The following is a 22,891-nucleotide window of genomic DNA, read 5'->3' on the forward strand; positions in this document are numbered from 1 at the left end:
TCTTAATTGATCCAGTGGCAGGTGATAGGAATTTTTATGGACATAGCTCCGGCAATCGAAGCGTTAAGTGCTACCGGTCAACTGTGGTAATCCAAGGTTCGGATTTTGCGTGGAATTCGCATGAGTGGACCGCGTCTCTCCGGCGAATATGAAAATGTCGCGCTCCGCCGTCCACGTGGCAACTATTCCCCTTTTGAACGTATATGCAAATCGAACAGGAAAGCCGCGGTTCGCAAAAATACCGAGCACGGCTAACTCGCGGCGATCGCATGAAATGCGTTACGAAACCGGCGGCGTTCTGCTGGCAGCCCGAGCGATTTTCACGTATCCGTGCGGAACACGTACACGGATCGATTGATCGTACCGAATACCTGCACATGCACTCCTCGCTGTTTCACCGATGAAACACGCTGATCCGATCGCTCCTGCAGCGTCCCGCTCCGGTCCAAATAAAAATGATACGGCTCGAAATCGATAGATTGAATCAGATTGAATAAATTGATTAGAAACAGGAAAATTTGGAAAATTTTCATCTCACGGTGACGTTGCTTTTTACTGCCGATTGCTCAGAATTATGCTAATGACGCCGAGGAATATCCTTCCTTCGACGGCGACAGTCTAATGAGCACCGTCTAAGGAAACGAAGTATTTTCAAGTGAAATGCGGTACATTTCTCTAAAGTGTTCCGAGCTCGATTTGTTCGAGCAGGTTTGCAAACATTCGAGTATTTTAACACCGGTGGGGAAGAGTTCAGACAGCAGAGAGGTCGCTTTGTACTCCGCTTTAACGAATCCATTGTTCCGAATCGAAGTGCATCCCTGGGTAAATATTTGACGCCAGTCGAGGATGACTTCGCATCCCGGTAGAAAGTTCCCTCATGCAGCCCGCTAAGATGACCTGATGCCGACGCGACGAGTTTCTAATACGTCAATGTTCCTCGGCGTTTGCGCGGGAACGCCGAAGGGAAAAGACGCGGGAGCATGGCCCGGTCCGGTGAAAGTTTACAAAGGATCAGAATTCGGATGGCGAACGTCCTCATAAATATTTAAGGGGCTCTGATGATGGCTCTTCCATCTCGATCTTGACTCTCCTGCAATTATGGACAGAGGATGGGTTCTGCTAACCTGGTTGGCAGGCGAATGAGAGAAAGGTCCAGTGCAGCCTTAGGAATCGGAACAATCTTCATACTAGTGTCCAGATTTTACCTACATTTTATTAGGAATCAAAACGATCTCTATATTAGTCTACAGAAATAATTAGTAGAATTTGTATCGGGGATTTGACTCTCCATTTTAAGTTAGGGGTGGGTCCGGGTCACGATCAGAGTCCCAGAGGTCCAACACTTTCAGTTTTGGGCGAAGCAATTATTGCATAAACGGTGCCATTAAGATATTAATCAGCACGGTAATTATACGCGGGTCTCGCTTCGAGTCGCCGCTCCATTTACGCGAAACGGACGCGTCACGATAGCATAATCGTTAGAAAGCGATGACGTATCGGCCAAATTACGACCTTCTTGTCCTTTTACCGCCGCCGCCGACGTGATTTTGCAACGGTCCGTTCGGTCGTCAGTTTCTTTGCTCACCTTCACTTTCATTCTCAGCAGATCTTGTTTTTCTTCCCGCGCGCGCGTGTCTTGTCCTTTCCTGATCGTGCCGCGAACGTCTTTTTGCATGCCAGAAATTGCAGATGCTCGGGTCGCCTATTTAACATCGTTCCACGTCTATCGCGGCGCACGTAATACTCGCCGCTGCGATTCTTGAACGCTTAATTCGAGCGCCGTGCAGAAATTCCTCTTCGTTTCACGGAATTAAATTAAATAAATTAAATAATTCCAGCAGGCTTAACAATTTTTTTGAAAATCTACAAACTTTTGCTGACACTCGGAATTAACCCCCGAATGCGTACATTAAACCGTTATTGCCATTAACAATTCCGTTTGTCCCCGGTTTTAATATTTCGTCGGACCGGGCTCGAGGCGAAGCGAGATTTCTTCATTTTACCAAAGTCATGAATATTCAAAAAATTCTAGAAGGTCAAGCAATGTTCCTAAAAATCTGAAAATTTTTTCCAGCACTAAGGATTAACCCCCGCGCGCGTACATTAAATTGTTATTGCTACTAAAAACTTCATTAAGCCACAATTAAATGTTTTACCAAGTCACGGGACCACGTCGCAGGAGGAAGCTAGCCATGGTGATTCGATTAGCGTCGAAAGGGCATACGGGTGTATTGTAAAGTCACGTAAGAAGAGCACCTTTCACCTTCTTGGCGCGCACGTTACACCGAATATCCGCGGTTACGTCGATAATGCACGGCCGTCGAGCGGCGTGGGCGATATATCGATGCAGGAAATATCGTCGCCAACACATGGAAACGCCATTATCCACGGCGGAGGAGGGCCTGCTCGTGTAATTCCGCGCGAGAAAGTACTCCGAAAAGATTCACGGCTGATGGGACACCTCTCGCGGGCGCGATCTGCCGCCGTTACTCACCGGCTACACGATTTTCGTGCGTCGAATGTCGATTATGCTCGCCGCGGCTCCTAACCTATGGCTCGACGCCCCCCTTTGTCGGAGGCATTCGCCGAGGATCGAATCGAACACGTGTACGATTCGATTCAATGGCCACGATCGGCAGATACACCTTTTCATCTTTCAGACAACCTATTCAGACCTGCATCGAGTCACATGCCTGTAGTTCTTGTCTCCTCCGCTCCTGTACCAGCTTCATCCGCCTCGTTATAAGCACAAGGTCATCCCCACTACTCGACGCAGTCCACCAGTGGCAGCGAGGTGTGTTGCGCGGAGTGGGGGCCGCCACGTGACTCCAACGAAACAGAATCGTGACCCAGGACCAGTGAACCACGGAAAGATTGTCTCTCGTATTTTAATTATAAGGAAACACGACTTCTCGACGAATAATTTATGTTAATGTGCAGGCTTTATTATATTCGCGCTTGTAGAAAGTCCGAACGTTAACGATATTTCTGCAACGAAATCTGTTAGCGGATTATTTGATGAGCCTGCTGGGTGTGTTAGAATTCCCCAGAGTCAGTTAACTTTCTCGGAGAGCGGCGATTGCACAGTGAGATGTTGGCATTGTTGCGGAGCAAGGTGACGCCCTGCAATTTACCAAACATGAACGTTTATTTGCCGTGGCTCTGCTTACACGTTACCATCTTGTTCGACATGCAGCCGTGCATTAATTGTTCGGTCAGGTTTCCGCGGCGCAACAATTTATGACATCCTGCTCGGTAGAATCCTTCTGTTGCGACACGATCCACCGTTACTACACTCTTCTAATCGTCAGCTGGCATTGCGAAATCATTTGTCATTCGTGTCCGCGTCTTTTCGAAAAATTAATCGGACCCCGTTCAATATAATTATTCTCGACTTGAGTTGTCTTCGAGACGTTGAACGAGGTTTGGAGAAATATGTTCTATGTGATCCACGAATTTTAAACCTGTCAGAGACTGGAGAAGAGACGAGTAGAGTTACGTGTAGCGAACGCGAAGAGGCTTTCATAGACCCGGAAGTAATTACATCTGAAAATCAGTGCGGAGGCGTCCTAGACAGCTGCAATTACCTAATTAGAATGATGATAAGGACGCCAGGAATTCTGACTCCGCGCAATAACGCCAGACGCTGTCGCGGTGAACGCGACTCGAAAGTGTTAACATGTCAAACTATGACATTTTGTGTTGATTAAACATAAACAATAGTATAAATCTTGGTACCAGTCTGTTCGTGTAAAGAAGCGATTCGATTGAATTGAGCAAATAATTTGCAAGGTACCAATTTGTTAGGGAGGGGAATCGCAAATGGCAATAGTCATTCCCATTTCAGTCGTGAGAGGAACGGGCTCGGACGTGCGCGGGTAATTTATTTATGCCCGTGATCGCCGGATAATATCGAAAAGATTCGGTGACCCCCGGCAACAATCGGACTTCCCACGTTGCAAATTATCAAACGAACAGAACAATTAGCAGCGGCAGCACACCTCGCGGATCTTAACCGGGATCAACAATGGGACAATTAAATCTTGAGAAACGGTGCCGGTAAACTATAGGGGCCAACGTAAAACCGGCCAGGCAAAGGTCTACCGCAATCAGAATCAATAATTAGTGATTTCTGCTTGGAATTCGCTAGAAAAAAAACACGAAAAACGAACACATTTCGAAGAATTACTCAACCGTACAAACAAAAATGTTGCGCATAAATTATATATATATTAATTAATGACCGCAAGTGCGAGATCATACATAAAAAATTGTACAATCACACAATACTGATTGAATGGATTTTTCCTTGTCGAAGAGCGACGCGCACTGCGAGGAGATAATAGCGCGATGCACTTGCCGTCTCGTGTTTCCCGTCGATTGATTTTGACACTTGCAATTAGATAGCGCAAACACCGGCCACTAAGGAAATATTTGAAGAGGACCGGAGGAGAAACGAGAAGAAATCTCGTGGCTCGATTATCGCAACAGTTACGACCATTACCGCGATATTATCGTTACGGTAGCGTCGCTGAGACGTTGCTACATCCCGGTTGCACAATCCTGGCTCATCTCGGAGCCCAGATGAGGCCCAGATGCGGCCATCGAAGCTGCAGTTTTTCCCTCCTTAGTTCCAGTATAATTATTCCCGGACGAAAACCAGAAACGCTTCTCCCGTTCTCCTAATTGATATCGGACATTATTTATCGTCGTAATTATTTGCGGAATTACGATCCCTGCAATTGGGTTAATTATACTCCACTCTGATCCAATTATCGAGTCTGGAACCCACTTTGTTTTTACCTCTCGACCAGGTTCTAAACGAGCGCTGAAACTCCCGGGAGAAACCCGAGTCGCGAAAATGTCCAACTAATTTTTACACCGCCGACAAAATCTTTTTAAAACGCCTGGAAAATGTGTGGATATGTATGGTGAGTGTCAGAGGTGGGCATTATTTGGCGAAACAAATATTTCAAATACTATTTAATATTTTAGATTTCATTTTGCTTCAAGAAAATAGTATTTTAAGTAAGATATATAGGATTTCGAAAATAAAATATTTCTATTTCAACAATTTTATCCACGAAATAAAATATTTCTATTTTAACAGTCACAGAAACACGAAATAAAATATCTTACTTTTTGTATTGTTATAATACTCTGAGATAAACATAACCATACAGTTTATCTTATCGTTAAGAAACGATATAATAATGCTTAAAATTGAAATTGAAAATAAAGACAAAATACAAATATTTCCAATATTCTTCAAATAAAGTACTGTTTCGAAAAAAATTACTGAAAAAAATAAAATATTTTATTTTCAAAGTTGTACACATACTTTAAAATAAATAGGATTATTTACTATTCACTATTTAAAATACTGTTTTCCCCAGCTCTGTGGTGAGTGTGCACGAGGGAACATTTCCTTTGGAAAATTAGTCAGTCGTTAATCGAACATCGTCGGTGTTGCACGTAATAAGTTTCATTAAATATATTGCTCAAGTACACCGCTCGAAGAAAGAAATTGCCAGAAGAAATTTTCCAACGCCTCGGACAGCAAATGTAAATAATCTTCCAGTAATGGGGCACTTGAATTTGCAATACATATATCCGGATGACATTTGAGCTCTTCATAAAGCCGTGCTCGTTAAACGATCCGGATTTTATGCAGCCATTCGATGCACCGGTTTTATGCACCGTCGTTAGACATTTTTATTTGCCATACGCTGGATTTAGATAGACTGCGCGTTCTAGGATCTCGCTACGGCCTTAATTCAGGATTATGGCTTTTTAACGATCTCTCTCCCTGAGGGGTGCTGTGTACCAGGGGGATCCACAGCTCGATCATCGATCGAACGGATTCGTATCGGTGTGAATCAGTTCCGCGACGTCCATTTACATGATCGCGGATGATAGATTTATCGGGGACTGTCAGGAGTTGTCTTCTCGCGAAGACGAGCACCGGGTCGGCGGATCGTTTCGCAGACCTAAATGTCACGGGATTCACACAGGTATTACGCGCTGAAGGGATTATATCACTGCCGGTGCAGCGCCACTGCGTGAGGATGCGCGGAAAAATGGGAATGGGAAACGCGCAGCGCGATGGTTGCAGCATGCAGGCGCTCGGAGACGCGTCGCAGATGGCGTTGCACCCAACTGCGTGCCCCTAATTGCCCCCCTTGCGTCAGAATCGCGACAGAATTTTTTCGAATGATAATACTAATTTTTGCGAGCCACAAAATATGTTTTTCATATTTTTTTTTTTACTTTCTTAGAGGCCTAGACATTTTTTGAAGAATTTTGCGAGTTTCATTGTAGAGTTAAATAATACGTATTTCATACACGAATCGTGGTTTTTGCTTTTTGACTCGAGGAATCGTTGCACAATTTTTCGTAGCACCGAGGTTCAGTGTAAATTGAGGCAGCGGCACACTTTGACAGCGAACGGCGAACAGTTAAAAAATGGTGTCAAAAGTGGGTGTCGATGATACATAGTGTGGAGGTGACTAGAAAAGGAAAGGAGAGAGAGAGAAATGGAAAGCGTGGACCCCAGGCGTCGGGATTCCACCGTAGAAATCGAAATTTTACACATCAATCTTTCGGTTTAGTGAGTTTAATCGTCCTCGACCAGGATCCTAGAAACTCCGTGGGCCTTTTTTGTCTTTTAGAAACTGCCAGCCTGTTGACCGTGAATTTTTTTCACCATAAAATTTCGGCTCAAAATTCTATCGATCGATAAACAGCTGTATATCTGTAAAATACAATTTTTACGTAGAAAATATTGCAAGAATATTTTGGATTAATCCGGTGATGTATAGAAAAATGCTTGATTGTTCTATCGGACGCAGAGAAACTATGGAGTTCAGATCGAACGATGTCGATTCCGGGATCGAAGCCTGGAACGGTCGATAGACTGGTAATTATGGAAATCGAAGCGAGAGACCTCGATCGCAAATATTAGATTCGCGAGATCGACAGGATCCGGCAATGAATCTGATTGGACAGCTCGTATTCACACCTGATGGCCTCGGTCCACAACTTGCCACTCGATCGCCAATCGTTTCTGTACCGTGTGACATTCTATTTTATTAATAATCATTTCACTGACCGTCAACTGAAATGAACGCTGTGATTAACCCTTTGCACTCGAAGCAATTTGAATTCCAAAATCAAGACATTTGTTTCAACCCAGATCATTTTTCTTCTATGTAATCTTTTTTACATTGTGCACATCAAATTGAACCTGTTTTCTTATATATATATATAACAGTAGAGCTTTTTACAATTTACAGAATACAGACAAATTTAATAATGTTATATCGGTTTTGAATAATGGTATGGTAATTTTTAGTGGCGCCTTAGATTCGTCATTCGAGTGCAAAGGGCTAAAGTGCTTAAAAAATGCTGTTAGATGAATCTAACAATAAAATATGATAATTACTGTGGAGCTCCTGGAGATTATTTGATTATTAAGCAGTATGGCGAAGTATGGTCATTATTTGGTAATTCATGAACTTTCGAATGAGATAAGACTGGCAGGAATTTTTCGTTTAGGTGTTTTCTGGTGGAGCAGCTCGGTGCGTGTCGATAGTTGCCTGTAATTATAACAGTAACTGGTGTAACAGGGTTCCCTGGGTGCAAACGTTGCGCAAACGCATAAATTAGACAAGCAAATTACCCCCGTGGCGAACACGCAGCCTTTTCTTACGGTTTCCCCCATGACGTGAAAATGATTTTCTCGTCCATGACGCTTTCACTGTCCAGAGTGTTCCATGATTATGACAATGGTTGTCTTCTGTTGCAGTTTTCTTGTCCATCCTCAACCTCCAGCATGGCTCCGTGTTATGCAGCGCGGGGGAACCTGGCGTGAGTACTGTAATTTTTAACACTGCATCCATCTTTTTTCAATTTTTAATTTTTAAAATTATTCATTAATGCGACCGTATGTTTAATGTGCCGTTGTTCATTGTCTGACAAGTATTTGGACTTCGACAACCTGCCGGATACGAACTTCTCGTGTCAGGGGAAGGTGATTGGCGGATACTACGCTGACGTTGAAGCTGGATGTCAGATGTTTCACGTTTGCACCATTGGTCAGAAAGGTAATTCAGTGCTCATGGCTACAGTCGCTTCAGCTAATCAGAAAACTTCTCATGCTGAACTAGCAACTACCAAAATGTTAAAAATCTATAAAAATTAGATTGAAGTACTGCATTCTCTCTTTCAAAAATAATGGATGACCTCGAAGGCCCAACAAATGACCTTGAGAGAAAAAAAATCAACAGTGAAGGCGGAAAATCGCACAGTGGTCCACGCGCTCGATCTAGCTGTTCATTAATATTTTAGCACTATTTGAAAGTTTAAAGGTATAGTAATTTAGGTCGTTGGATTCGTTTTGATATCAGCTACAGTATGATCAAGTCAAAAATACATATTGGCTTTTAAGAATTCGAGGTGACTTTAATTATTTATGCATTAAAAGTTTCTTTTTTAATTTTTTGGATTGGAATTTGTAGACTGCTGAATGTTAATTAAATTTTGTTTAAAACATTTTTTTCTCAGATTATCGAAAGTGTCTGATAAATCAGGTTCAGGTTTTAAATAAACACAATAATCAATCATTTTTGAAGTAATGGATTTTATAAACATAATTAAAAATATTTTATTTGGAACTGTGCGAAAAACATAATATTAATTATAAAAAACTGTGCGAAAAACATAATATTAATTATAAAAAACAAAAATATAATTTTCATTGTATAAACAACAATAACGATTGACATTATATTATATTATATTGACAAATCATTATTGTCATCACTTTCTTCTTCAACATCTTTCAATATTAATTGTTTGCATCATCAAAATGCCAGAGGTTCAGCCGCAATTCAGGCGACACATACTCTTTAAACAATAATAACTTGTGTACCAGGGCCGAATGGGATGTGATTGTTGCATGATTTCACAGAGGAAAGAACGCTGATAATAATGCACTTTGATACAATGAGGGACGAAGATTCTCTTTAGTTTATTGAGCATTGTTATCTCAATAAATTATAAATATTAAATCTTAGTACAAAAGATATACTCTAAAAATATGGACAAATACTATTCATTTGCAACAAAAATGGACCCACAATATTAAATAGATTCTCCAGGGTATCAATAAGAAAAGAGGTAATTTTTTCGGTGGCAAATAGGATTCATAAAATGTTGATTTTTAAATGCTTGTTCTAATCACAATGTTTGATAAATCTCATTAATTTCATCGAATGTCATGGACATATAGGGAACAACATACATTCAATAAATATCGATTTTGGCAAGTTGCTTTTCTACCAAATGACAGCTAGAATGAGAGCGTGTGAACCAGTGTGCATCGTCCCGAACCAAATAACATCGTTCTCTGTAGATTCGTCTATTTCCGAGAGAAATGAAAACATTGAAACCTTCGAACAACAAACTTCGCGTTTGTTGGTGCCTCGGGTCTCCAACGACCCAGCCACCGGTGGCACAGGTGTGTTAAGCAAGCGAACAGTGTAGAAACGAGGAAAAAAACTGTTTCCCAATTGGCCGAGCTGGGCAGAACCATAAATTGACGTCGGGTTCGACTGAAAAGCCACCAAAGTCAGGATCGGTTTCTCGTGACGGGCCTCAGCCAGACACTCTCGGCTTAGGTCAGTAAACGTTCCTCAACGACCGTGACATTCTCGGAGCGGAGTGATCTCTCGATCGATTACAAAACTTGGATCGGCGCTCGCCGGGCCCCCCGGCGGACCTCTCGATCATTCGATCGGGTCGATCTACCGATTTGTCGAGACGCGACGCCCGGCGCGCGCTTAATTATCGATTCTAATTGTCACGACACCGGCGAGATCCGATCGATAGATCGCCGCCGGGACTCTGTGATCTGTCCGGATCTTTTATCGACCACAATCGAACGTTTTGCGTTGGTAGATGTCTTCGCAAAAAATCTTTTCAATCGTCCACGGGACCATTAATATAAATCGAAGTCACTAAGTGACTGTGACATTTCAATTTTTTATTACGTGCGAAGGTTATTTATTTTTATCCGTAACGAGTCAGATGTATGACTTCATAGTAGTGTGTCAAACGGCATTTTTTAGTTTTGGAATGGGCTGGAATTAATTAATTAGTGGCTAATGAGTAGGACAGCTTAACGTTTCGATTTTAGTGTTCTTTGTGGTATGATTTGAAGTGCTATGCATAAATGCAGGTCATTAACATTGCCTTGATTCGCTTAACCGTTTGCCCTACGATTTATTTTACGGTTTCAATGATTAGAACTTTCTTTGTAGTTCGTAATTTCCTAAAAAAGGAGAGAATTGACATCTATTGAATGCCCACATGTTCTTCAATAACTATACCGGGTGTTTCACCTAACTTGACCACCTTAAATATCTTTGTCTGCAGGACAAAGTTGAATGGTAAAATGGGGCTCATACGATACCAAAAGAATTTTTATTTTTATGTAATTTTTTTAGGGATATGAAGGACACCTTCACTTTTTTAAATGGAAAGTCCTAGTTTTTATACCATAAATCGATAGAGTATCAAATTCTGAGTATAAAAGTGTTGACCTTCATATGTCCTAAACCTAATAGTTAATGAGATAATATCCAAAGAAAAAAGAAAATTGTTTCGATAATATCTCATTAACTATTAGGTTTAGGACATATGAAGGTCAACACTTTTATACTCAGAATTTGATACTCTATCGATCTATGGTATAAAAAATACCTCATTCCATTAAAAAAGATGAAGGTGACCTTCATATCTCCAAAAACAATTACATAAAAACAAAAATTTTTATGGTATCGTATGAGCCCCATTTTACCATTCAACTTTGTCCTGCAGACATTTGACGTATCTTTAAAAACAACAAAGATATTTAAGGTGGTCAAGTTAGCTGGGACACCCTGTATATTAACGAAACCAAAATAGAATTTAATCTCGGTTTAAAGAAGATTAATAACATACACATTTATTAGACTGTGTTCAAAATCTTCAACACGAGTCTGACACGATATTGTAGGGGTTAAATGAAGTAGTGGTACAAAAAATTAGAAAGAAATGTTTAAAATTGTCATTTACTATCCGATACATATTTTGCCTACCTTTATGCTAGCAGAGATAGTTTGTCGCGTGAAAGAGGTTCGTAAATTAACAAATGTAGTAGCGAAGTGTATAGACGTTTCGTGAACGATGACCCTGAAGAGCATCCCCGAATAATGAGCCCGTCCTTCACCACGAGACTTGGTTTCAGACGAGATTATGGACATAAAGTTCCTCTGTCTGAACGGGACCGTCTTCGATCAGGAAACCCGGGTCTGCGAAAGAGTCGACGAGGTCGATTGCAGCAAGAGCGAGCGATTCTACAACTTGAACTTGGAGCTTTACGGGAACAACGCTGTCACTCTCAGGTAAGCCAACACTTCCCCCGAAAACTTCCGATTAAATTAATTTCTGGTGGTTTCTTGCAATATTCTGATTCGTATATCGACCCACCCTTCGCCAGGCCAATGTATCAGTCTATCGAAAACGGGTTCACACTCGACCCCGTTGACGTTTCCCGGCGTCAGTCCCCGCCGCACGTAACTCTAGTTACCCGGCGACCGGGAATTTATGTATATGTATACGAGTGAAATGATCATTACGACCTGTAGATTGGCTACTCCACCTGTCGCGCGGACTGTTTATCTGCGACCGTCTGGACGTTCACCCCAGGGGTTTCGTAAGGACCAGAGCACCGATCCACATACCAGCGCCACTTTCGTGTCAGCTCGCGTGATACGGGATCGAGAGAGGCGTGGACGGCTCGCGATTGCGTGCCACGCCGATTTTTTGATCGATCGCTCTCATAGCAGTTTTCACTTGTTAGCGTCACGCCTGTCGACCGAATTACATGGCTCACCGGTCTTACTTTGTTGGCAATATGTTGGCTAAATGTTGCCTGGTCATGGCACAAGCCGGCTTCGGTAGCCTTCTTTAATCCCGCAAGAAATTAATTAAAAATACACACTGGCAGTCTCTTACAATCTCTCGGCGTTCAGCTCTGAAATTGCCAAGTCTAATCGGCTGTGGATACCCTAACGCGGGGGTGGCTAACCTTTTACATAGCGTCCGTCAATTCTAGCACCTCTTCTACCTTCTCACGTTCATTGTTGGTGCTGGAAAATAGGAATAGGGGTAGGTCTGCTTCGCATAGGGGAGGAACAGTGATAACTCGATCACACAACTAAATTATTCACTAGACTGCGGACCTTTATGCATTCATGGCATCCAGAAATTTTCAAAAAATGCTGGATTTTTATTTATTCCAGATCTATAAAGGCTACTTCCACTGAAAATAAGGTTTTATTTAATTCCACTTTCTCTTAAAATTTGCCTGCAAAAATTGCATGGACATCTGCAGTCTATTAATTACTTTACGCCAGTTCAAAAGACACAAGTTTATTGGAGTACCGATCTACAGTAGCGATAAATGACCTTCACCACATTGACGATGCTAACTGTAGCTCCCGTTTGCAGCCTCCACGAGAACAGCGAGGACGACATCGACCCCTTGGACTCCATAGACGACCACCCGCAGCGCACCACGTCGGCGAGACCCTCGACCACAACGACGACGACCACCACTACCTCCAAGCCCAACAAGCCATCGACAACGCCAGCCTCCAGCACCTTCTCGCACCCTACAGGCTACCCTCAGCACTTCCAGCCCCAGCCACCCTTCCCCCAAGTACACACAAGTCAGTCAAAGTCCCTCTACGACGACAAGAACGGCGGCTACCATCATCAGTACATCTTCCACAACGGGGAGAGGAGTAACAACCAGCAGGCAACTTCCTATCAGCTTTTCAGCAACCAGGGCGTCAGTTCCACAACAGTCCAGCCTCCCCAGGTGCACCAGATCAGAATCAGCTCCACTTCCAGTCCTCAGATCATCCACAATGAACCTTCAACGGTGTCACCCTTGTTCCATGCGACCTCCTCCACAATCCAAACGCTTCTGAGCAACAATGGGAACAGTCCTGCGTTGATCAACCCCATATTCCATAACCACGGGATAGCCAGCACCACGGAGCAGTTCATCCTGCACAACAACAACCCCAGAGAGACTTCGGAGTACCGTGAGACTGGGGAGCACAACATCAGGCCTCTAGAAGCTGTCCACCCGATCAGCAAAGGAAAGGTAGCTATCGAAACGATTGACTAGATAGTAGAGAGTCTGTAATTTTTATTTTTCTTCGATCTAGATATCGAAGCTGACGATCTCCCCAGTGCCAACGCCATCGGAACCTCAACGATCGGTGCAGACCAAAACCAGCCAGACTTCTCAGCAGCAAAGAATCTCTGGGAACTTCTTGCCCACTCCAGCAACCGATGAGACTACTGTTAGATCATTTTATCCTACCCTGAGGAGCGTTTCGAAACCCACACAGTCCTCCCAGTCGACTAGCGAGCAGGTTACCCAGCACATACACGTGCTGCCACCTGTGCCAATACCCCATCTGAAACCCCATCAGATTACCATCAACCTGCCGCCACCAGACATCCAGAGAATCGTGCAGAATCCTTCGCCTTTGCTACCTTCCCAGTCCAGGGTGATAGTCACTGCTAAAGCCAGCGTCAGCGATGAGTCCGGTAGACCTCTGAACACTACCCAGTTGGTAACCTTGCCACTACCAACCATACCAGCTAGCTATGATGACTATAAGGAAGGGGACGAATCGTTTGACCCCTTCTACAGAGATGTCCCTAAGATTCGCAACGCTAGACGAGTAGCAGTCAGCAAGACATCGTTGAGAGTCAGAAGATCAGTTGGTCAGACCAAGAACTCTATGGTGTCCTTCGTCTACGGGGGTGATAGACCCAAAAGACAAGAAGTCCAGGTGGTAGACATTCATGATAAGGGTAGAAACAAGAAGAAGACTGAGGATGAGCCTTCGGACTTCCAGGCTATCAAGGAGAGTCTGATGAAGTTCAGGGATATCCTCTTTGGTGGAGAGTTTAACGAGGACACTATCCGCAATGTTTTTGAGGGAAGCAGTCTTCAGGCTGCCGAGGCTGGTAAGGTGGGAGGCAAAGCGTCTTTGGAGGACCTGGAGACCAAGGCCTCGAAGAACTTCAAGGCTAGGGAGTATGAAGATAGCGAGTATGATGCTGATAGTAAGGATAGCAAGGGCGATGATGCTGAGTACTCTGGAAGTCCGTTGAAAGTGGACACGAAGGAGTCTGATGATGAAGAGTACGTTGATGTGAAGGGTAACAGAGAGGAGGCAGAGTCGGATTATAAGGAAGAGGACTCGAAAGAAGAGGACTCGAAAGAAGAGGACTCGAAAGAAGAGGACTCGAAAGAAGAGGATTCGAAACAAGAGGATTCGAAACAAGAGACTTCGAAAGAAGAGGATGCTAAGGATGAAGAAAAGAAGGAAGTCGATGCTGATGGTGTGAAGCACGTGGAAGGCAAAAGGGTCATTGACATCGTCATCCTGGATCCAAACGAGTACATGAAGATGAAATCCTCGACTCAAGGGAGTCTCGACAGCTCCACTGACGAGGATCCTACTACAACCGATGCCTCAATCCTTTCTACAACAGAGCAGACCACTCAATCCACGCCACCAGACATTGAACTGACCAAGAAGAAGGAGGAACCTAGTGACGAAGCTACAGGTACTAAGCACTCTTCGAAGTACTCCAACGAAGAAGTCAACACAAGCAAACCGTCTAAGAAACTTGAGGATAAGAAAAAGGAAGAATCGAATGAGGAAAGCACTACTCACAAATCCGTAGAACGAGCTGAAACCAAGTCGAATGCTAAGAGGAAAAGTTCTAGGATAAGGTCCTTCTCAGGGAAGATAGCTTCGATGAAGGACCCGAAGAGTGTCGAAGCCGAAGCACAAATTGAGAACTCCACAGAGCCAACTGATGAGGAGAAGATCGTGGCGACGACTCCAGTTGTGGAGTTTGAGATTGAACAAATTGATAAGCATATCTTTGACGAGCCAGAGTCTCAGACTTCGAAGGAGGTGGACACTAGGGCTGTGGGGCATCAGGGCTATGGAAAGAGTCTTCAGGGTGGGAAGGATCAGGATGTGGACAAAGATAGTAGAAAGGGAGATGCCAATGAATATGGGACTTCGAACAAGCAGGTGGAGAGCTTGGTGAAAGACGAAGAGGAGCACGAAGAGAAAGATGAAGAGAAGACTACAGTTTCCGTTTTGAAGGATGACGTCGAGAAAGAAGATGAGAAGCAGGATGCCAAGGTAAAGGAGAAGCTGTCGAAGAAGGAGAAGCATTATTACAGAGAGGAGTCTTCGATAGAAAGCATAGAGGATGAGTCTCTCACCGATACTAGCGATGAAGAGACGAAGAACTCTGAAGAGACCAAAGACTCTGAAGAGTACAAGGATTCCGAAGAGGCTCCTTTAACAAAACTAGGATCTAGAAGAGGTAAGAGCATGAAGTTTGAGACATCTAAGGAAGTCGTCACGCACAGACAGGACAAGAGCAGGAAATTCTCTGGCGAAGACGAAGGGAAGGAGTACCAGGAGTATTCGACGATAAAGGGCGAGGAAGTCACCTCTCAGGAGGAGTCTTTGGAGTACCACGACTCTACAGAGTCGTTCTACGACAGCAGTCATGAGATCGGAACAGAGAACGACTACAAGGACTCGACCACTGAGGCTGAAGAAGATTCTACCTCCAGAGAAGACACTGTCGAAGATAACGACGAAGACAAGTCGGAAGACGATCACGAGGATAGTACAGAAGGTGTGTTGAAGTATACCGATGAGCTGCCTAAGGAGAAGAAGGAGGAGTTGTCGGACAGCAAGAAGTCTTCCGAGTCTGTGGAGAACAGTGCTCACGACTATGTCGATGATAATTACGAGCCTGATAATTACAAGGAGACGGAGGTAGCTAAGGAAGAGAAGAGGAAGAAGATTAAGGACGACGTTGGCAAGAGTGAAGAGAGTCCTGAAGATCGAGTTGAAGTTACTACTAAGTCTGCGGACGCTAAAGCAGAGAAAGAGGGTGAAAAGAAGTCTAATGATTCGAGTGGGGAGAACTTGCAGCAGACAACCTCTACGACGACGACAACAACCACAACTACAACTACGACCACAGCGAAGCCGACGCCTCCAAAGCTGTTCAAGCCCATCTCACTCAGGAAGAGCTACACCTACACCCCTCCCACGACGACTCCCAACCCTGTCGTCATCAAACCCAGGATCAGTTTGCTGAATCCAAAGCCAGCGAAGCCTCCCAAGTCTTACAATGAGCTAGCCCCTAAGCCTGTGATCAGAAAGTTCACCTTATTGACACGAAAGGCGACCACGACACTTCCAACGAGTACTGTCACGGACGAGGATTCGACAGAGACGACAGAAATCCCAGTGATGCTGACAGAGGTCCCAGTGGCGCTGACAGAGGCTCCTGTGACCACGACAGAGGCTAGAAGCGAGGAGAACATCCTGGAGGTGAAGTTGGAGCAGGAGAAGAGAGATCCAGCAAAGGATCTGATGCAGAAGGACCAGCCTCCGGTGAAGAACGAAGGGGACCAGGACTCCAGTCCTTCGGAGCAGAAGTCTCCAACGAACGCGCAGAAGGAGGAGAGTCCCAGCAGCACCGAGACCTTCACACCCTACCCTGTAACCAGACTCTCGAACCTAGCTTCCACCATCCGAGAAACATTGAAGGAGATCGAGTCCACCACTGAGCAGACAACGACGACCAAGAACTACACGTTGATCGAGCTGGAGATCATCAGCACGACGGTTCCTCCACTTGCTACCATCTCCAGCGAACCTGACAAGGAGGAGGCGACCACTGTGACGGTCATGCAGCAGGAAGTGTCCACCGAGACGACGACGAAGGCTCACCAGGACTCCACGGAGACGTCCTTGACTCCTGAGCCTTCTCCCGAGACTTCCACTCAGACCTCCACCACCGAGACTGTCCTGAGCTCGTCCAAAGAACCTGAAGAGGTAGTCTCGACGACTTCGAGATATCGCAGACCAGTGATGCTGAAGAGGCCGGACAGTTTCAATTGTCTGGAGAAGGAGATGTACCGTTTCTACGGCGACACCAGGGACTGCAGACTATTCCACTATTGCTCCCCCGGGTTCACTTCGAGGCAGGTCCTCGATTTCCGGTTCGTCTGCGAAGAAGGCACGGCCTTCGACGAGCAGAGTCAGAGCTGCAAACACAACGTCCGCAAAGGATTGTGCCCCCACAGGAAGTGGTAACGGCGAGACACTCGCCTGGCTCTTCGTGGCGACGTTGATTTTGGTAACTGGTGAATCCGCGGACTCCCTAGTGTATATTTATATGTAGGCTGGGCCCGCAGGCCCCCCTCCTTTCCTGAGTATTGCCATAACCTTGTACATGATCATGGATTCACACTTATTAAAATTAATGACCGGGCTGATTGATCACGGACCACGAAGAGCTGGCGTGAGCGAGATTCGAGGTCTCAGGGGCCTGTCCTGGCTACGTAGTAGATCGATCAGGTAAACAATGATCCTAATCGATCAAAAGATCAAGAAGTGTGTAACGTAACTTTCTGTCTGACGCTGGCTGACTGTATCTACTTAAATCTCTACAGAATCTTTCAGTTGCCTGCACTTTACCGACAGTCTGTATTTAATTGTTTGTGGAAAAACAAGATGGCCGGACAGCTCCCGAGACTCGCAGCGAATTTTAGGATAAAGAGTGAACCACGTCGATTCCTCCTGGCGTGGAAGATCGACGTTCGAATCTCGTATTTATGCGTTACTAATTAGCAACAGTCGTCGAACAATAATATTGTTCGGATCACGGGCCGGATCGGTAGATCGCATAGATCCCGCATTGCTCAACGTGTGCGTTCCGATACGGGGCTTGATGCAACTTGCACAAATGTACATTTAGGTTTACGTCGGTTTTGTTGAGTCGCGAGAGTGTACAGTGATGAGTGAACAGATTATATGAAGAGAGAGAGAGAGAGTGAGAGAGAGAGAGACAGTTATTAAGTAGCACAGGATTAGGCGATTATACGGAACGGACTCACTAAATACTCAATCGTTGTTGCCCGTAGCAACGAGCGTCGTTTTAGCTATCGATCGATCTTCACGATTCCCTGGCGGCCGCTCTAAATCATTCCTACCTTCTAGATGATAGATCCCTAATCGTTCGGCGGAGAATTCGCGCGACCTTAGCTCGAGGATCCTGTAAATGTGTGTGTCGTTGATGCGTCGAACACCTTCTTCGCGGTCGTGTCCGTGCCTGGGTGCAAACCGACCCACGCTACTCAATTTCTGGTTCGGGTAACAGTGGACCCGGCCATCGCTAGCGGAGGGTTGGAGCTGGCCACGTGATCTTTGTGTGACGTCGCAGCAGTGGTTCTCAACTCGTGTACCGTAATAAAACGAACTTGTAAGAGATTATTTTAGTTGCGCAATTTGGAGTTTAGTTTAACCCTTTGCACTCGAAGCAATTTGAACTCCAAGATCAAGATTTTTGTTTCAACCCAGATCATTTTTGTTCTATGTAATTTTTTTTACATTGTGCACATTAAATTGAACCTGTTTTCTTATATAACAGTAGAGCTTTTTACGATTTACAGAATACAGACAAATTTAATAATGTTATATCTGTTTTGAATAATGGTATGGTAATTTTTAGTGGCGCCTCAGACTAGCCATTCGAGTGCAAAGGGTTAAAATTAATAAATATATCGTATACGTGAAAAATAGATTGAGAACCGCAGCAGCTTCGTGTGATAAATTTTATTTAATTCTAGCGTGTGTGCTCATGTTGTGGGAGGTGTTCGAAAATTTTTCTACCCCCGAAAAAGCTTCGCGTGTCTTCTTTTCTTGATGTTGTGGAGGGTGATAGAAGCCAACGATGAGCCGTCGTTGTTGTCACGGGGTTTGTTTCCCAGGCGGAGGATAAATGTATCGACACTCTTGGATATATTTTTACATGTGAATTTATTCCGCTGCATTTAGTGATTCTTACGTAGATAATGTGATAAGTGATTAGATATTATTGATCGCTTGCGTGTACCTCGGTCGTCCCTGTAAATATCTACGTACATCCCGACGTTCGCACGCATGTTCACGTCTCGACAGAGGTCGTGTATTGTAAGGGTCTGTACTGTGTTAAATAATACTTGTATACCACGTGCAAGTCTCCTCGATTTTTCTCCGTCTTCAACCCCCTACCTGGCACACTCTATTTATTCGAAATAAAAACGTTTCTCGATTAAAATTATAAATTGAACGCTGATTAACACACCTCAGCATAACAGATAATTAATTACACGATATAAATCTGAACGGTGGTGACATCTAGCCACAAGTAGTATATTCTAAAAGTTTATGGAGTTCGGATAACAAAAATATTGTCCATATCAGTGACTATTAAGCTTTATTATCAAACAGCTGTTAAATACACACATATACTGGCATCGTTGGAAATGTTAACATTAAAGGAACAGTGAATAATTGCTTTTATACAAAAAATAGAATTTCGTTTCTCAACCCTGTCAATATATTTTCAATGAATTTTTCGTTAATCTCTGGTTCGAATAATTGACGTGGTTTGTCAAATATCTGGCAGGTAAAACTGATCAGACTTTCCCAACATCTTTAGTAGCCAGTGCATGCGCTGCGAAATGCGCAGCCTTCGCTTCTGCCACTTCCGGGGTGTCGATCACTCTGCCATCAGGACCGAGAGGGGCACCATAACCGTATCTATAAGCGTATGGTATACCAGAAAATGCCAAAGCACCATACGGATACATTCCTTGCTTCTTGGCAGCCTCCTGCAATTAAAAATAAAACAGAATTAGTTCAACACAAAATAAAACAGAATTAGTTCAACTCAAAATGAAACAGAATTAGTTCAACTCAAAATGAAACAGAATTAGTTCAACTCAAAATGAAACAGAATTAGTTCAACTCAAAATGAAACAGAATTAGTTCAACTCAAAATAAAACAGAATTAGTTCAACTCAAAATAAAACATGATAACCTCAGTCGACTCCCATCTTTAACGAAACAAATAAATTTCCAGCAGATTCACTAATATCCAAAATTAATTTCCATGACACAATTCTTTAAAAAAAAGACGAATTTCTATTGCCTAATCTCCAGGAGATTGCTTCTCATTTGGCAAAGATATTTCTGCCATACACTATTGACTGAGTATGCGAACACAAGTCGCCTAGTCTGGATGCTTAGCCAGTCTACAGTCGCACAACCGTAGACAAACGGTTCATTAGTCAAAGTTCCAATGGCTTCGCATTTTTCCCCGGGCTATTACCAGTGCGTGAGCTGCAAGATGAGCAGCCTTCGCTTCCGCGACCTCAGGTGTATCGACGACCCGACCATCGACGCCGATGGGCGCGCCGTAGGTAATTGCAGGTGTGAAAACACGGGTCAAGATAGGCACGTGTGCATAACCCAACGTGTTCCTGGCAGCCTCGTATGCCTGTGTGGCTAGGTGGGCTGCTTTCGCTTGTGCCACCTCTGGAGAGTCCAAAACTCTGCCATCATATGCCAAGGGGATACCAAGGTAGCCATAGGACACCAATGGAGCCAGGTATCCTGGCTGAGCTGCTGCCAAGCTGCAGAGTGCGGAGAAGGCGATCTGTAAATGAGGAGAAAAATTCTACGTAGATTAAATCATGCTGGGTGCATGTTAAGTCGTGTTAGTCATAGATCTGGCCAATGTGTGAGTCGTGTTAAGTCGCGCTAGGTCTATATTGAGTCATGTTAGGTCTATATTGAGTCATGTTAGGTCTACAGGGTGAGGCGCCAGAAACAGGCCACCTGAATAACTCGGCTGATATTGGTGTTAGGAAGAAATGCATCACATGGAACTTGCTTGGTTCCGAGGGGGCATTAATCTGATGTTAGTAGCTTTTTTGTAGGTGGACGCGTAAAGGACATATGAAGGTCAACTTCATTTTTTTAAATGGAATGAGGTATTTTTAAATAACTTTATACTGACCTTTATACTATACCGAGCATTCTTAAAAACTACATCAATCGATGCAGCTGGACATTCATTATAAAAAAGTACTAACCTATGTATGTCGAAAAGTTAGTAGTTCAGGAGATATTTCAATTTAAATAACTCTAAAATACCATTGCTGTAATTGTATTTTAGACTTATTTAAATTGAAATATCTCCTGAACTATACTAATTTCTCGACATACATAGGGTAGTACTTTTGTATAACGAATGTCCAGCTGCATCGATTGATGTAATAAAAAATAGCTCCTTCCATTTAAAAAAATGAGGTTGACCTTCATATGTCCTTTACGCGTCCACCTACAAAAAAGCTGCTAACATCTGATTAATGCCCCCTCGAAACCAAGCAAGTTCCATCGGATGCATTTCTTCCTAACACCAATAGCAGCCGAGTTGTTCAGGTGGCCTGTTCCTGGCGCCTCACCCTGTATATTGAGTCATGTTAGCTGTATATCGAGTCATGTTAGCTCCTTATCTAGTCATGTTAGCTACTGCTAACATATCGAGTCATGTTAGCTCTATATCGAGTCGTGTTAGGCCTATATCGAGTCATGTTAGGCCTATATTGAGTCGTGTTAGGTTAGGGGAAATCGTGAGCGGTCGTAGGCAAATTGAATAGTACTATGAAGAGCAAAGGATGCAGACGAATACTCACGATCGCTTTCATGGTTTGTGATGCTATCAGAGCGCTGCTGGGTGGTGAACCAGGACTCGCCCTAAGGGGTACCGACTGTTATATGCTGTACCCTTACCAAGCACGCATCTCCTTTTATATATGTGAAACTGGTAGGGAGTCGTCGACCCGTAGGAGGGGACCACACCCTGAAGCCGCTGCACCTGAGGTGCTGACATTGACATTATGTTCGCGGGGCCCTGACGCTTCTCCTCGCGGGACCTGTCACTCATAGGGTTCCACACTCCGAGGTCAGGTGCATGGCCGTCGATCCTCTCACAAACCGAACGAAAAACTTGACGACGGAATGATTGCGGGATGGGAGGGAAAACCATTGTCCATCTCCTTGAGACATGTCGTAGTCGCTCTAATTTGAGGAAGGTCGCTGGCTTGGTCAGTAAACCTTACTGTCAGACGTGGGCTATCCTATTTATACTTCTGTGTTTAGATAAGGATATTGCTAGTTATACCGACTGCACACAGGCTTAGTGTTATGTTTGCACAGTGATAAAGACGTCTCATAATCTTTGCTGTTCTGCAGCAGTGAAAACCATCGCAACAAAGTTTCCAGAAAGAGTTCTCCGTCAGAAAGGAAACGACAGCTATGCATCGGCATACTGAATCATTCATGCTGCATTGTTTATGACATTTTTCAATACAATCAACGCCTCCGGGCGAGTGGAATTAAAACCTCGACAACCGTTAATCGCGCGTTTAGCCACTCTGATGTAAGAAAAAGAGAACGGTCTGATAAAACGCTTATTAAATGACGTTATAATTTTATCGCGGAATAATTTCTTCATTATTCAGGGAGTCAAAACGGCCTCGACAGGTTTCCGCGAAGAAAGGGACGCGACCAAACGAATTGCAATTAAAGTGAATGAGTTCCGCCGGGGAAAAAGTACCCGAGCGAAGGTTGTCGCGTCTCCTTGGAATGATCAGTCCTCGGTGATTGACTGTGGCGAATCGTTTGTCCCGCAGTTAACCGCGGATGCCACTGGAAGCAGCTCGCACGAATACAAAACCTGCGGAACTGGACCTGGCAAAGTTGTTTTAACGTTGCACCGATGCTTTCCTATAAATCTCTGGAAAAGGTTCTACATTTGCATTACAATGCATTACAATGAATGTCCCTTGTCAAGTAAAATCAACAGGAAGAAGTGG

The 22,891-nt window shown here is 44.0% G+C and overlaps 2 protein-coding genes across 3 annotated transcripts in view; one reads left to right on the forward strand and one right to left on the reverse strand.

Annotated features, from left to right (window-relative positions):
* The window catches only part of LOC143218907 (uncharacterized), a 44,749-nt gene extending 24,972 nt beyond the window's left edge, over window positions 1-19,777 (forward strand). Inside the window, exons 3-7 of one of the 2 annotated variants that reach the window (XM_076444474.1) lie at window positions 7,808-7,869; window positions 7,982-8,105; window positions 11,291-11,447; window positions 12,556-13,219; window positions 13,284-19,767. In XM_076444474.1, the coding sequence (XP_076300589.1) occupies window positions 7,808-7,869; window positions 7,982-8,105; window positions 11,291-11,447; window positions 12,556-13,219; window positions 13,284-17,279 (5,003 nt within the window). In that variant the 3' untranslated portion in view covers window positions 17,280-19,767. Of the gene's footprint in view, window positions 1-7,807; window positions 7,870-7,981; window positions 8,106-11,278; window positions 11,448-12,555; window positions 13,220-13,283 lie in introns of both variants that reach the window. The other variant, XM_076444475.1, reaches the window with a different exon arrangement.
* On the reverse strand, window positions 19,427-21,859 carry LOC143218933 (uncharacterized). The gene is made up of 3 exons (XM_076444585.1): window positions 21,710-21,859; window positions 20,341-20,667; window positions 19,427-19,840 (listed from the first exon to the last, which is right to left on the reverse strand). The coding sequence occupies exons 1-3, from the start codon at window positions 21,719-21,721 to the stop codon at window positions 19,646-19,648; spliced, it is 534 nt and encodes a 177-aa protein (XP_076300700.1). The 5' UTR covers window positions 21,722-21,859; the 3' UTR covers window positions 19,427-19,645.
* Window positions 21,860-22,891: the final 1,032 nt, after the last annotated feature.

Source organism: Lasioglossum baleicum, chromosome 20 (genome assembly GCF_051020765.1).
Source record: "Lasioglossum baleicum chromosome 20, iyLasBale1, whole genome shotgun sequence".
In the NCBI taxonomy this organism is placed as follows: Eukaryota; Metazoa; Arthropoda; class Insecta; order Hymenoptera; family Halictidae; genus Lasioglossum; species Lasioglossum baleicum.

Bases quoted from the DNA above. Each gene is read 5' to 3' on its own strand.
- LOC143218933 (XM_076444585.1), bottom strand. The intron at 19,841-20,340 runs GTAATAGCCCGG...TTTTAATTGCAG, and splicing joins ATCTTGCAGCTCACGCACTG to GAGGCTGCCAAGAAGCAAGG.